The 15,213-nt window shown below is 38.9% G+C and overlaps 1 protein-coding gene across 2 annotated transcripts in view; it reads left to right on the top strand.

Moving 5' to 3' along the window:
- Fndc1 (fibronectin type III domain containing 1) overlaps positions 1–15,213 on the top strand; it is a 73,642-nt gene that overhangs the window by 17,276 nt on the left and 41,153 nt on the right. For both annotated transcript variants that reach the window (XM_033763281.1, XM_010625247.2), the window contains 6 exons: positions 22–228; positions 5,431–5,529; positions 7,121–7,238; positions 9,599–9,786; positions 10,552–10,659; positions 14,060–14,248. In XM_033763281.1, the coding sequence (XP_033619172.1) occupies positions 22–228; positions 5,431–5,529; positions 7,121–7,238; positions 9,599–9,786; positions 10,552–10,659; positions 14,060–14,248 (909 nt within the window). The remainder of the gene's footprint in view (positions 1–21; positions 229–5,430; positions 5,530–7,120; positions 7,239–9,598; positions 9,787–10,551; positions 10,660–14,059; positions 14,249–15,213) is intronic.

Raw genomic sequence — 15,213 nt, 5'->3', positions numbered from 1 at the left:
CTATGTCATGTCCTTTTTAAGAAAAGGAAGTGCCCAACAAGCCCTTGAGAGTGCGCATCCGGTCCTCAGATGACAGGCTGTCTGTTGCATGGAAGGCACCACGCCTGTCAGGAGTCAAGAGTCCACGCAGATCTCGAGGTTTTCTTCTGGGTTATGGAGAGAGTGGTCGGAAGATGAATTATGTTCCATTGACAAGAGATCAGAGGACACATGAAATTAAAAAACTAGGTAAGTTTAATATTAATTAGTATGCAATGCTTTGGTGATTGTCTTAGTTATTTTTCTTGTTGCTGAGACAAAATATCTGACACCCAAAGTTAAAAGAGGAATGGTTTACTGTAGCTAACAGTTTGTAGAGGTTTCAGTCTGTAATCAGCTGGCTCCAAGGCAGGGTGGCATGGCAGAAGGGCATCACAGAGGAGAAATAGTTCATGGCAGGCAGAAGGCAGCAAGACAGCAAACAGTGAAGTAACAAAGCAGCAAATGACAAGCAGAGACCCTCTTTTTGTTTCTTATATCCTATCCAGGCTATTCACTCTTAGGGAAGTTAGCACTCAGACCCAGGGTGGGGCAGCCTCAATGCTAGCATCAAACTAAATTAATTTCATTGTCATATCCTTGATCCCAGTATTATACACCCTCGATATAGTCACCTCTGAAAAGCCTTACCTATGACCACATGAAGCTTTGAGGGGACATCTAGGTTCAAGGCATAGCATTCCATCCCTGGCCCCTGAAAGACTCACGCACTTTATGCAAAAGATGGTTTAATCCATCTCCAAAAGTTGCAAAGTCCTAACAGTTTTGCTGAAAAGTATAAGTCTAAAGTCTCCACTGAGATTTAAGGCAATCTCTTAGCTGTAGGCCCCTGTACAAATGAAAAGGAAATTTTCATTTTACTTCCAACATAAAATGGCACAGAATAACATTTCCATTCCAAATAGGGGGGTAGAAAGGACAGGGACAAAGCAAGCCCAAAATCAAGCAAGGCAGACATTAAGTCCTGTAGTTCCACATTCAGTATCCAAGGCAATCTGTGGCAAGATGTGAACTCCAGAGGGCTTGGGTGGCTCTGCCCGTATGGCACTGCTGATGGTTGTAGCTCCCATGGCTTCTGTCTTGGGCCAGCTGTGCTCCTTCTTTGTTTCCACACTCAGTCCACATTCCTGGATTCTCTGACCTTCTGAGGTCTCCAGTGTACCTTTGGCTTCACATTCACAGCTTCACAAACTGCCCTCTCAGGGCCATACTGCCTGGCCTCCCAAGCCTTCTTCTGAAATCTGGGTGGATTCCTTCATGACCCCACAACTCTTCATTCTGTATGTACCTAAAACCACCACCATGTAAATGATTCCAAGGTCTGCACCAGCCTGAGCAGTAGCCAGGCTTCTTTCTCTATTGGCTGCAGGGGTCAAGTGTCTGGATTGCTGCGCACTGTGAACCCAATCATATTTTCTAGGCCTCCAACATTCTGGAACATAGTACTTTGGAGGCTCTTTTCTCAAAGTAAAATTTTTTCACCTTTGCAACCTTGAGGCTGCAAAGGCTATAGTCCTCCTATTTCTTGTGACATCCTCAGGCCATCTTTTCAATTGTCTTGTTCTTTTTCAGAAACCAAGTTCTCTGCTCTATCTTTGTAGTCCACAGCTTTACTGAATCTTCCTTTCTGGCCAAACTCACAATGTTTTAAATCATTCTGCTGGGTTCTTTGCTCTCAATTCTCAGTATAGATCTGGCTGAAAGCCTCAACAGTAGCCATGCCACCACTTCAACATTAGACTGTCTTGAAATTTCTTCTGCAAGTTTAATTACTCTGCTGCCCTCAGGCAAAGTCTCAGGACATGAGCAAAATGCAGATAAATTTTATGCCAATCCATAATACACATCATCTGGAGTTCAACAGCCAATGCAGTCCTTTTTCCCCGAAGAAACTTCCTGAGCCAGATCTTTACTGGCAGCATTTCTATCAGCATTCTGGTCTTCTGATATCTGAGATCAGAATCTCCTATCAAGTAGAGCTCAAGTGATCCAAGGGCTACTTCTTCATCCACCATTTCCAAATCTTTCCAAACTCTTCCCACAAGTCAGTTCTGAAGGCTTCTGAACCATATGGTCAGGTACAGTCACAGCAATGACCCCACTTATCTGGTACAAAATTCTGTGTTATTTAGTTTTCTAATTGCTACGAAAAATACCTGACACCCAAAGTTAAAGGAGGAAAGGTTTATTTGTCCCATAGTTTGTAAAGGTTTCAGTCTTTACTCAGCTGGCTCCAAGACAGGGTGTCATGGCAGAGGGGTATTGCAGAAGAGAAACAGTTCATGACAAGCAAAATGCAGCAAAGCATCAAAGTAGAAAGCAGCAAGGGACAAGCAATGTCCCTTTTTTTGTACTTCGTATTCCATCCAGGATATCTGCCCTCACACCCAGGTTGGAGCACTCTTAATCTTGTCCAAAACTGTGCCAAACCAGTCAGTGGACTAATTTAGTAATCATACACCCTTGATCTGAGTATCATACTTTAGATCCAGCCATCTCTGAAAAGCCACATCAAAGACTGCGTGAGGCTTTTGGGGCACATCTAGACATAAGCCAGAACAGTGATCTCTGTGAGCATTCCAATATTTAGAAGATCATTCATGAAAAAACACTATTTTAGTTGTAATAATCATTTCCAGGTATGACAGTTATTTGAAATCATATCCTTGGTTCTATATTCTAAGCCCCCATAATTTAAACCTTTAGTCAGGGTTAGGGCAAGTCTGTCTTCTAAGGTCCTTCCTGATCCAACAGTACTGACTCCTTGAGTGGAGTCACCTTCTGCATGAGGTTAGGGCTGATGCTTTTCCCATCTCGGCTCCATTTTTATTATTTTGTTCTTTGAAACTTTGTCTTAGACTCCTGGGACCATGGATGTTGGATCTTTTGGGGATCAAACATGTGGCAGCTGAGTAAAACCACAAAGTCTGTCTCATCTTAGGATTCAGGGTTAGAAAGTACCCTCCAACTGTCTTTACAAAAACCAGTAATAAGTATTCTTTTTTTGTTTTTTGAGACAGTGTCTCACTATGCATTTGAGACTGACCTGGAGCTCACTATGTAGCTCAGGCTGGTCTCGAACACACAGTGATCCTCCTGCCTCAGCCTTCCAAGTGCTGGGATTACAGGCATGCACCATCATGCCTGGCCCAGTAATAAGTATTCTAGTGCCACTTCTCACTCAGAGACTCTAGAAAGACTTGGCAGCCTCTCCAACTCACATACGTTGGGCACCTAGCAGCTTTCTGCACTCATGATGGTGTGAAGACCAGCTGTGGAGTCCACTCCTCCCGTGGGGTGAGAAGGCTGAGGTAGGAAGAAAGTCTGGCTCTAGCAAGGAACAGGGAAGACAGACAGCCACAGGTTCATGGAATATGAAGGGGGTAGCCACAGAGAAGATACATGGTGTGCACGACTTAGTGCCTCTTCAGTCCTGAAAGGTAAGATCTTTTATCAGACAGGGTGAGGGGTGTGACTGTCTCACCCCTGTGAGCCTGTCCTGTGGCACTGAACTCCTCCTAGGACAATCTTGGGCCCATGGTAGTTTCAGGAGCTCAGCAAATCAAACGTAGACATTAAGAACTTTAAGAAATACATCTAAAGGCATCTAAAAACTTTGGGTGTGTGAAATTACTTGTTTCTTGGTGGTTCTTTGAAAATAATGGGAAACTGCTTTTCACATGTAGTTACTTTTACATGCTCCTAGATTGGGAGTCAAGCAGGAGATTTTCTTCTTTGATAATTTCTGGCATGCTTCCATTGTCAACAGCACAAAGAAATTAGCAGGGCTGTGAAGTGACTCCTCTGTCTAGCAGCAGAATTTGGCATTCTGCGATTCTGATTCTGAGTGTTACCCATTTGATCTTCCGTTTTGTGAAGCATACATTTCAGAGTTCTTCAGTAGAGTAGCTGTGAGTGCCTTTAGCATAAACATTCACTCATGTCACAGTGTGAACTTTCCTGTTTGTAGAGAAAGCAGGTGGTCCAATATTATGCCCTTCCCTAGAATTTTCTGATGAGAAGACAGCAATTCACTTTATGCAAACAGGGCCCTCAGTGTGAGGTCTTTGAACACAGTATCCATTTATTTAACTCAACATGTTTGTAAAGACCAAAGGCCTGTTTCCTTATTTTCCTCTGAAGGAAGGGATTTTGTGTTCTCCATTCCCTTTAGGGTCTCAGTATTTATAACCTTGTTAATTTACCAAGAGGTTACAGATGTTATAACTACCCACATCAGAAATAGTTCAGGTAGCCTCAGTTTAATTCTTGACTTGATTAAAGCTGCAGCAGGAAGCTTGGTGTCATCCACATCTGGGATGGGTCTCTCCCTTAGTTTGCTGCCATGTGTGTCAATCACTGATAGACCCACTCAGAATTTACTAACCTGCCTGATAGTTCTTATTCAAGTTAAGTTGACATGACACAATTAGTAATCACACTGTTTTTATTAGTAAAATAAGGTCAGATTAGAAGATAACCAAGGTTTCACCTGAGCCTCAGCTTCTATGATTGCATAGTGTTTAAGAATACAAGTTTTAGCCAGGCATAGTGGTGCTTGTCTATAATCCTAGCAGTCGGGGAAGCTGAAGCAGGAGACTGCTAGTTCTAGCCTGGCCTGGACAACCTAGTGACTTAGCAAGACAGTGTCTCAACATCTCCCCCCTGCAAAAAAAAAGGGGCTGAGCTCATAGCACGGTATGAAGGTGCTGGATTAAATTCCCATTACTGAAAAAAAAAGTTCAAGTTTTATTCCCTCATTATAATTTTTTACAAATACAATTTTAAAATTTAGATTAAGTTAGATATGAGTGGAAACCAATGCATGGATGAGGTGAGGCTAACTAACTGAAAGAAGAATCCAGAAATAAAGGTTACATTTAAATCTTCCAATTGCTCTTAACACATCTTTAGAGACTCCACTTAGGATTTTAATTTCAAACAGTACAGCATCCTACAGAAACAGAAAAACTTTTTGGGATACTAACCTATCACACTGGCTCTCCTTTTTCCCCTTTCTTCTTTCTGAAAGCAAACAGAGTAACTGGTATATTGAAAGTAAAAAGAAGTTTGGGAAATCCTATGAGCAAACATGCTATTCTTTTCTTTTTAAAATAATTATTCCTCTTTGATATTGATAAGATAGAAACCCACTTTCTTCAGGAATCATAGGTAAAATCTATTCAGGTTTTTTTTTTTTTTCACATAATAGTGCTCTTTTTTAGTTTAGTTCCAACAGTTCTTGGGCTGATTTTTAGCTGTTCTGGAAGTAGAAATACTTGTGGAAAGATGGAATGGGATGGACAAAGGGATGGGGAACACAGACCATAGAGGCTCATGTGTTCCTGAGAAATCAAGCAACCATCTCAGCCCCTGCTCTTTGGTCCCCAGCCTCGGAGTCAGTGTACGTGGTCTCTCTGCAGTCCATGAACTCCCAGGGGCAGAGCCAGCCAGTCTACAGGGCTGCCCTTACGAAACGCAAGATTTCAGGTAAGTTCCAAGGAAGACTTGGATGAAACCACGGTGTAGACTGAATACCATCTTGCTTCCATATGGTGCTGACTGATGGATTATATGAATTTTATATGGGGAATAAAGGAAACAAGTGGGATGAGTTGGTCACTTTTGGGGTGCAGCTATGTGTCTTTTACATGCAGAGTGATCTTGTGATGAAATTCATTTCACTGTGCATTCTGAACAGCTTCACTTGCAATGGCTTTGCCATGATTGGAGGAGTCAAACATGATTCCACCTAAAAGCACAGTCTGGTTCACCCATAAATTGCTCTTAGTGAGACATCAACAAAGTGGGAGAAAGAAGAGTAGTTGTGGAGGGATGGCATGCAATTGTGCATACCAATGTTATTTCATCGAACTTTGAATGAAACTATGATGGAGACAGGAGAACAAATGTAATGATTGCTTGATGATAGCCTGGTCATTCTTTACTTACTAACGGGTATTTATGTCCATTCATGGGTATTTTTTATATTACTCATATATTAACAAATTATATAATCTTTTGTGGGCCACATGTCTTAGGTTTAAAGGGGGCAACTACCAACATACTTATTTCCATGAATTCACAGTGTAAAATGAAACTCATGATGGGGCCGGGGATTTAGCTCAGTGGTTCTGCCGCCTGTCTCACAAGCACAAGGTCCAGAGTTCATCCCTGATATCAGAAAAAAAAAAACCCAACAAAAAAACTCATGATGCTTTTCACACAGTATAAAGAAGTTCCACACATATGATGTTTCACTTTTATTATTCATTGATTGCTGCCATAAAGAAGCCCTTTATCACTTTTCTGATAGGTCAAATATTTCTTTATTTTCCTTCTTCCATACCCTTTTGAAACATGGTGCCCTAATAGTGAGAACAAAACAAAAACCCGGAGACTAAAAAGCAAGATTAAAGATATCTTGCGAATCTTAATTTGTTGGAGATTAACCTATGGCTATGTCTTTGTGACTGTGATGCGTTCTATTGATGACAAAGATAAATCTCTGTAGAAAATGGGCAAACTGAGTTGTTTTATATCTGCATATAATTTTAATTTCCTTTGCCTATTTAATTCCTTTGTCTTATATTCTAAAACGTGAGGACATTGAATCCAATGTGATTCTTACAGTTGTTTGGAGCAGAATTTTCAGTTCATGTCATGATCATCAAGGAAGTGCAAATTAAGCTTTTCTTCCCCTAAACGTTTTCTGCTTCTAAAATTTTTATGATTTTTCTAGAAACTTATAGTGTACACTGAGCAAACACTGACTTGCTTGGAGCATCTTCCACCAAGGGGAAGTGTCTGCTTTGCTGTTGTTGGTGATTGGGTTGGGCAGCTTCTGAAAGGGATTTCGGATTTCTTAGGCTGTGTTAAAGAAGACCAAGAGTGGAGGTTTTGCTTTCTAAATTGGCCAATCAATTAAACTTTAAAATTTAACTCATTTCATTTTACCTACATTAAACATAAGCAACCTAAAAGTTATATAGGGTGAATAATAGATGCTAAAAGCCAGACGAAGTCAAGGCAGAGACTATAGTTAGAGACAGCTGTCCCATGTGTCCAACTGTCATTTCAGAAGAGGATGAACTGGATGTACCTAAAGACATCAGTGTTCGAGTTATGTCATCCCAGTCTGTACTTGTGGCCTGGGTGGATCCTGTTTTGGAAAAACAGAAGAAAGTCGTTGCTTCAAGGTATTTTTGCTTATTTCTTTGTCTTTATGCTCGAGAGATGTGACTCATTGGGAGGAATCTTACTGAAGAGTCACAGCAGGATAGACTTTTCTGTTGAATGGTAGAGATTTGTCTAATGCCTTACCTTAGTGGTTCCTGTTTAGTCATTTATCCACTGCTGAATTGTTTCATGCCTAGCTTGTTTGTGACTAACAAAATGCACCTTATTTTTTCAGACCATGGTGTACTATTCTGCTTTTTATACTCATTTGCAATTGCAATAGAAGAAAAAACAATCAGAATGTTAAAATGATCTTTATGTTAGAAAGCCATTGGTCCAAGGGCCGGGGATTTAGCTCAGCGGTTTGGTGGCCTACCTTGCAAGCACAAGGACCTGAGTTCAATCCCTGATACCACCAAAAAAAAAAAAAAAAAAAAAAAAAAAAAATCCATTGGTGAATATAGCCATCAAATTTTTGTGTTGAATTACCAAATGGTTTATTTAAACAAGAGAAAGCCAAAGATTTGGTGGCTTAGTGGCTTAGTTATGTATTAAATCTTAAACTTATCTGCAGCCCGGAAAGAAGGATGTATTTTCAAGCGAATGTAGTATATACAGAGATGCACACAAACTGCTAGCCATGTTGAATATATCGTTTCCTTGACAGTCTGCTAGTAAAAAATAAAGACATCTGCTTCTTTTGAAAGACCTCAGAAGGTGAGTGGTAGCTCTCTTCTAGACATGTGGCCCTCCCCCATATGTAGTATCCTAATTACCATCATCTTTGATTTCCAACCTCTTGCTTAAAAACAGGGAAGGCTTGAGTCTTTTTTAGCAGAATTGCTTTGTTAATTGGGATGGCATGTCTTCAGCTGAAGTCTTCTGACTTATGGAATATAATGGGTAGCATATTTTTAATACATCAAATGCTTTCTACTGCAAAGAGGCCGCAAAAGAAAGAAGAGTCCAGTAAACAGCATTTGGCACTCTTGGAGCGTTGAGGATGTCTGCCATCTGAGGATTTTGAGTATTACCCTCAATGTTTGGTTTCTCTCCAGGAAAATCACTCACTGGAGTGTCTTTTACAAGCTCCACTATCCTGCTGTGTTTATTACACATTTTTTGCTCCATTTAAGGTTAATAAGTCTACTTGAAACCATATTTTCCTTTGCCTCCTGGACATACAGAAACATGCCTGATTTGGCATGAAATGACTCCGTTTTGACACCTTAGGCCAATTCTGATCCTTAATGTCATCCCTTTGTACAGTATACACACACACATACACACACACACACACACACACACACCCCTATCTCTGAGAAGGTAGTTCCCTCATATGATATGTTCCATTTATATATTCCTTCTCTTTGTAACTCTATTTATCTTTTGAGCAGTAAGACATTTTGGTCTTAAAAAAAGTATCATGCTCCATCTTTTTAAAAAAAATCTTATTGAGTTTATTGGTACTTTTTAAGTATGTAGTACAGTTACATTCATCATTGGGATCTTGTACCTTTACATGACAGATCTGGGTTCTCATTTTTTCCCCATACTCTGCCCTCCCTTCACCCCCTCTAACCTCCCCTATTTACAAAGACTTTGTTTCCATTTTTTCCTTTTCTCATATTTTTTCTGGTCCCTTATTTCCTTCCCCCTACTCTTCCTGTTTCCCCTACATCTTTAGCCTTTTTCTTTGTATTTCACATTATCAGTTATACAATTTGTATATAGTTATACAATTTACACTTTTACTTTTCACACCAGAGAAACTATTCAGTATTTACATGTGTGTCTTATTTATTTCACTTAAGAGTATAGCCTCAATATGCGTCCATTTTCCTATGAATGACTATAGTTTCTCATTCTTTATGGCTGAGTAGTACTCCATTTTATAGAAAAACCACATCTTTTTTTTCTCATTGAGTTTATTGGTACATTTTAGGTATACAGTACAGTTACATTCATCATTGGGATCTTGTACCTTTACATGACAGGTCTTGGTTCTCATTTTTTCCCTTTATCCCTCCCCTCCCTTCACCCCTCTTCCCTTCCCTATTTACAAATGATTTATTTCCATTTTTTCATTTTCTCATGGAAAAATCACATCTTTATCCATTCTCAAACTGATGGGCATTTGGGCTGTTTACAAGTTTTAGTCCATCTTTCCAGGACTATTTTAGATACCCTTAGCTGAAACTTAAGCAGATTCTTGGAGCCAATAACATAGCCAAAAGTTTAGATTTTTTTTCTCCTTTTAAACTTCCCAACTTAACACCAACAGTGATAAAGGAGCAAGGAAGGAAAAACAGCAAGAACTCTAGAGCTTAGTTGCAAAGAATCTGACCAACTGGATACCTTGTGTTGCATTTTCTTACAGACAGTACACTGTGCGCTATCGAGAGAAGGGGGAATCAGCCAGGTGGGATTACAAGCAGATTGGTAATAGGCGTGTGATGATTGAGAACTTGATGCCAGATACCGTGTATGAATTTGCAGTCCGCATTTCACAGGGTGAAAGAGATGGCAAATGGAGTACATCAGTCTTCCAAAGAACACCGGAGTCTGGTCTGTATTTGAAATGGCCTTTGGGTTTGCTATTTGTGAATTGCTCCTAAAATCATATTTAAAGGCAATTTAAGAAGCCTATGGTGACAAAGGCCAGCTTGGGCATTTAAAAAAGTCATATTAACCCTAAAACTTGATACTGTTCCTATGTATAATACAAATCAATTAGGATTAGGGGTTGAGTAAAAGAAAAAGTTAATTACAAAGAGAAATAAATGCAAAGAAGTTAGGAACTGTTTTATTGTGTCCATGTTTTGTCCTCTGCCAGCCTTTTCCCTTCGCATATTGCTCTGACCTGGGTAGCTTGTAGTCACTGTTGTATGTATGGATGCCCCCGGGTGATGCATGGCTCTTGATATAGGGCACATGCTTCTCTCCTGAGGCTAAAGTTGTGTTGAGTATGGAGGAGAATTTTATCCTATAGCCGGGGCTACATTTCTCCTTTGAACTATGCAGTGATAGTTGCATTTCTAAAAAGTTGGAATGGATTTTACTCTTCTTTATATAGTTCAATATTTAACCTCAACAGAAATTCAGAATTCCTAACAGTACTTCCCTCGACAGGTCGAATTTTACTATATAAGTTGGTAAAAATTACATAAATCACTGTAGTCCACAGAGAGCAAGTTTTGTCTCATGTCATAAACATAAACATAGTAAATAGGTCTCCAATAACCAGTGTGTACTGAGCCACTATCTACCATTTACTTTTAGGAATGCTCCATTACAGCATTCTAAAATAGTCGATTCTTTGTTGTCTTATAGCTCCTACCATAGCCCCTGAAAACTTGAATGTCTGGCCAGTCAATGGCAAACCTACAGTTGTCACTGTGTCTTGGGATCCACTGCCAGAGACTGAGGGGAGAGTAAAAGGTGAGAATCCCATCCCGTACACCCTAAATTGCATTGACTCTGATAGATATTGCATCTGCTCACAGCTTTGGGGACTGAAGAAGAAGAAGAAGGGAAGCAACATATGTAGAAGAGGTGCTGACCCCAGGGCAGAGGTCTTATCCAGGTCCATATGGGGTTTCCATCGTCTCAGACTCACTCAGGTAGTCACAAAGGCAATTATTCTTTTCATCCTCCTACAGGCGAGGATGTTTTCCATTGCATGGGGGTGATATTACAACCGTTACTCCTGTTTCCTTACTAGGAGCTTTTCATTGTGCCACTGAGATTGAGGAAGCAGAATTTAGTGGGAACGCCATGGAAGCATCAGTGCCTTTATTGACAGCATAGATACTTTTAATGGGATTGAAAAACTCAAGTAACAATTTTCAGAAAATGGATTTTGTTTTTCTATTCATCAACCTTTATTTATTTATCTATTTGGGTCAGAGAATGTATAACTGTGAGACAGAAAAAATACGAAGTTTTTTTTTTGTTTGTTTTTGGTACCGGGGATCGAACTCAGGTCCTTGCATTTGCAATGCAGGCAGCAGCACCTCTGAGCTAAATCCCCAGGCCTAAGACTTTAAAATAATAAAAATAGATAAAATATTCACAACTAGTTAAACTTTCAGAAGTCTGGAGACATGTCAAAGAGTCATACTTTTTTTCCCCCTGACAATTACCCATGGAAATGTACCCCAGAAAAAGATGGAATATTTATTGTAGAAAGGAATATTTTTATTGTTATTAGATTTTGGGGAATGAGTTTGTTTAACATATCTAGAAACTATGAAAAGCTTTTGTAAGTTTAAAGAAATCTGAAAGATCATTACCAGTTAGTCTCATTTGAGATTTTCTTAATTGAAGATGTTAATTGAAGATGTTCAGGGGTCACTTAAACTTTAAGTTATCTTTCCTGACAAGCAGCATGTATTTGTGTAGAACAGTGGAATTTAAGGAAGATAGATATGTTTATCTATGAGGTGATATCAAAATATATGATGAATATTTAAATTAAAAAAATTTATTACAGTTTAAATCACGTTATCATTAATCTCTATCAAAATATTTGTCCTCACTTCAAATACTCTTATCCCAAGTTCATGCTACTTTCTGAAGCAGTTCTGGAAATTGTTCATGTCTTTATAAGGTATGGTAAAAAATACAGTGAATCCTGATGCCCAGTACCATCCAACAGAGGCAGACTGGGAAAAGCATTATAGTGAGTTTTCATCCACCTTATTCACCAGATCTGGCATCATAAGACTGCTGGCTCTTCCCCAAAGTTAAAATGACTGTGAAAGGTGAATGCTTTGAATTGATTTAGGTCATCAAGTCAGCTATGACAGTGTAACCAAAGACAATTGAAATGACTTCTAGAAATGCTTCAGAAAGTGACAAAAGTGATGGGGTAAGTGTGCTCCAAGTGGTGGGGGGAGTATTTTGGGGGAGAATTAGTGGCAGTATGTCTTTTAATGTAATTAAAAAATATTTACCATTCATCATACTTTGTGATCCTGCCTTGTACACATAAAGCTTTCTCATTTTCTAGTTTTTAAAGAATAGATTATGCTATTCTTTTCTCTTGTTGCTCCCATCCCCATTGTAATAAATCAGAAACAAATAAGAGAATAAATATTTAATGGGTTCCTCTGAATAATTACCTTTATAACAATCTAAACTTTGGCTCTTTGTGTATTAAGTACTGATACTGAAAAGGTCTCTGAAAATGAAATAAAGGCTTTTTTTTTGGCTGACTACTATTTTAGTTTTTTAAAAAAGACAATTATGCTCCTATAGTGAATTTATTATCATCCTACTTATTTGTTCTTTTTTTCTCCCACATCTTGATTTATATTTATAGCTCTTTGGTGAGAAAAGCTCTTCATTGTCAATTAAATATTGCCAGAAGCAATAATAGCTACTGAAGTTTTGTATGAGGGACAGTCTTGTGTCTTAACCCTGCCCACTTTTTATAACGTTGTGGTGCAGGGACTAAAATGCATAATTACATTGGGATATTTGTAATGGATAAAATATATACAGCATAATAGGAAACTATACTTTGACACTGTTAAATTTTTCCAAATGCATTTAAACCATTAAAAACTCTGAGTCACAAAGTTTTATATACAGTGAGTTCTCTAAAGTCTTACTTTTGACCACTGCAAATGACTAGTTTGTTCATTTTTTAATGAGAAAAGAAGGCTATGTTTTTCCAGAGGAATGCTACAGAAGCATTTTTGGTTGAAAGTTTTTAATTAATGTATATTTTAAAGATTAGAGACTAGGATAAAAAAGACCTCCAATACTCTTACTAATTACTTATATTTTTGTGATTCAAATTGTTTTTCTTAGATCACATATTCATATTATTTTATGTTTTGTAAATCATAAGCTCATTGAGAAGAAAATAGGCATCAGTTTTTAGTTAGATGTTAAAATCTTCAAAATATGACTTCATATGTTATAATTTTTAATGTGATCAAGGAGATATTTTAGTTCCTTGGACTGAATTTTCCATGATTTTCAAAGTTTAGAGCCAAACACAGTGGTGATGCCTATAGTCTTAGAATTCTTGGAGACTGACTCAGAAGGACCTCATTTGAGCTCAGCCTGGGCAACTTAGTAAGACCCTGCCTCCAAATTTAAAAAAATGTAACCCCAAAGGCTGGGGATGTGACTCAATGTGAAGGTCCTGGGTTTAACCCTCAAGGATGCAAAAAGATAAAAAAGTAAAACCAGAAAGAAGTTTAAAGGCATTACAAGCTTATAGATACAGTCAAAGATGGAAACATTAGATATCACACCAATCTGTTACTTAACACCTAACTTTCACAGTTGTAAATGCTGTGAAATATCAGCATATGTTGAGTAAGGACTTCTATAATTCCTAAAAAAGTGGAATTTCATGCCAACTATAGATTTTTCTGACTTAACACGTGAATACAAGTAAGCAGCTTGGTAAACCAAAACTCTTGGGGATGGCAGTTATTCGGAATCAATTCCTAGTGGTTACCACTTTTTCCATGCTTTCTTCTATTTTGGATATATCATCTTACCAAAGTAGTAAATAAAGATCCCAGAGAAAAAAAAAGATCAGAGTAAATATTTTTGGTGAATTGTGTGAAGACTGGTCTCCTAGGTTCTGTGTGTTTAAGTAAATCGCCTGCTCATGAACCAGCCCTGCCTGGGGGCCAGAGAGAGTGTGAGCGCATCTGCTGCTCTGCCCGTCTGCTCAGCTGTCTACTTGACCTGCATCGCTGGTGTGTTAGCTTTAGTAACGCGTGTTCCAGTTCATCCTGCCCACGCAGTCTGTCTGCTGGTCACAGGACTGTTGTCAGGTTCCTCCTTCCAACCGTCTGCCAAATCATTTCAGAATACATTCTTTCCTACGCCCCGGCCCTCAAACCGTTCGGAGCAAAGTCCCTCACCTACTCTGGACACACTACTTCTGCCCTGGTGGATGGTCTGCAGCCTGGGGAACGCTATCTGTTCAAAATCCGGGCCGCAAACAGAAGAGGCCCTGGGCCGCACTCCAAAGCCTTCATTGTCGCTATGCCAACAAGTAAGCACCTTATGCCCTGCCTCTCTTTTCTACCTCTCTTCATTCTTGCTATTTGTTTTGTGTTACCTTGAATCATGCTCTTTGGTTAAGACCTTTGAATTGCGAAGATATCGATTTCTAAAATATCAGAAATTAGTCTTCCCAAAGACTAAAATATTATTGATTGCTGATCATACTAATAATTACTGCCATATCCTTAATGACGTAAGTTTATATCACTGTGTAGTGAGGGATTTATGTTGACAGGAAAAGAACATTTCTGTAAGTGTAATGTGACATTTTAAATTGTTAACCCTCTCTCTACACTGCACTTAGCGGTTTCAGTTTGTTCTCCATTATACCCGAGTGCAGCTTTATTCAGAAGAATTTGAAGTGTCTGGTTTATCTAATTAGTATCAAAACCAACAAGTTAATAAAGATCCAATATTGGTGTGGACTGTTTTTAGATCATGTTTTCTTTTCTGCTGCTCCACATTTATGACACGTATGAGCAGCTCCACCCTTCCTTGTGTGCCATGAGGACCCACAAGATGCACACAGCTTTAGCAGGTAACAAACTGTGGAATAGATAAGGTTTGCTCCCAGGGAGTCCCCCGTTGCTATAGAAATCTCTCTCCCCTTCCAGCAGCCTTTGTTTCTGTCAACCCTGCTCTTAAAGTGGGGTGAGAGTAAAGGTATATTTAATATAGTATTTTGCCTAGTACAAGAGTCTTTTAAAGTTTTAATTTGGAATTGCAAATGCATCCATTATGAAAAGAATTTTAAGAAAGAGGGAGGAAGTAAGTAAAAGGGGAACAGAGCTCTCTGTAATGTCTCAAAATTAAAAATTTATTGCTCACTCTAGTCACTTGCAAGTTATATACATTCCCATGTATTCTGGAGCATAGGTTACAATATTTTGCTAGTGATCTCTCTTCCTCTCTCTCTCTCTCCATATATACATATAGATATATCTATATCTATAT

This window comes from Fukomys damarensis, unplaced genomic scaffold (genome assembly GCF_012274545.1).
Source record: "Fukomys damarensis isolate Sample0158 unplaced genomic scaffold, DMR_v1.0_HiC HiC_scaffold_14, whole genome shotgun sequence".
NCBI lineage: Eukaryota > Metazoa > Chordata > Mammalia > Rodentia > Bathyergidae > Fukomys > Fukomys damarensis.
Note: the sequence above shows the minus strand (reverse complement) of the source record. Positions and strands in the feature narration are given on the sequence as shown.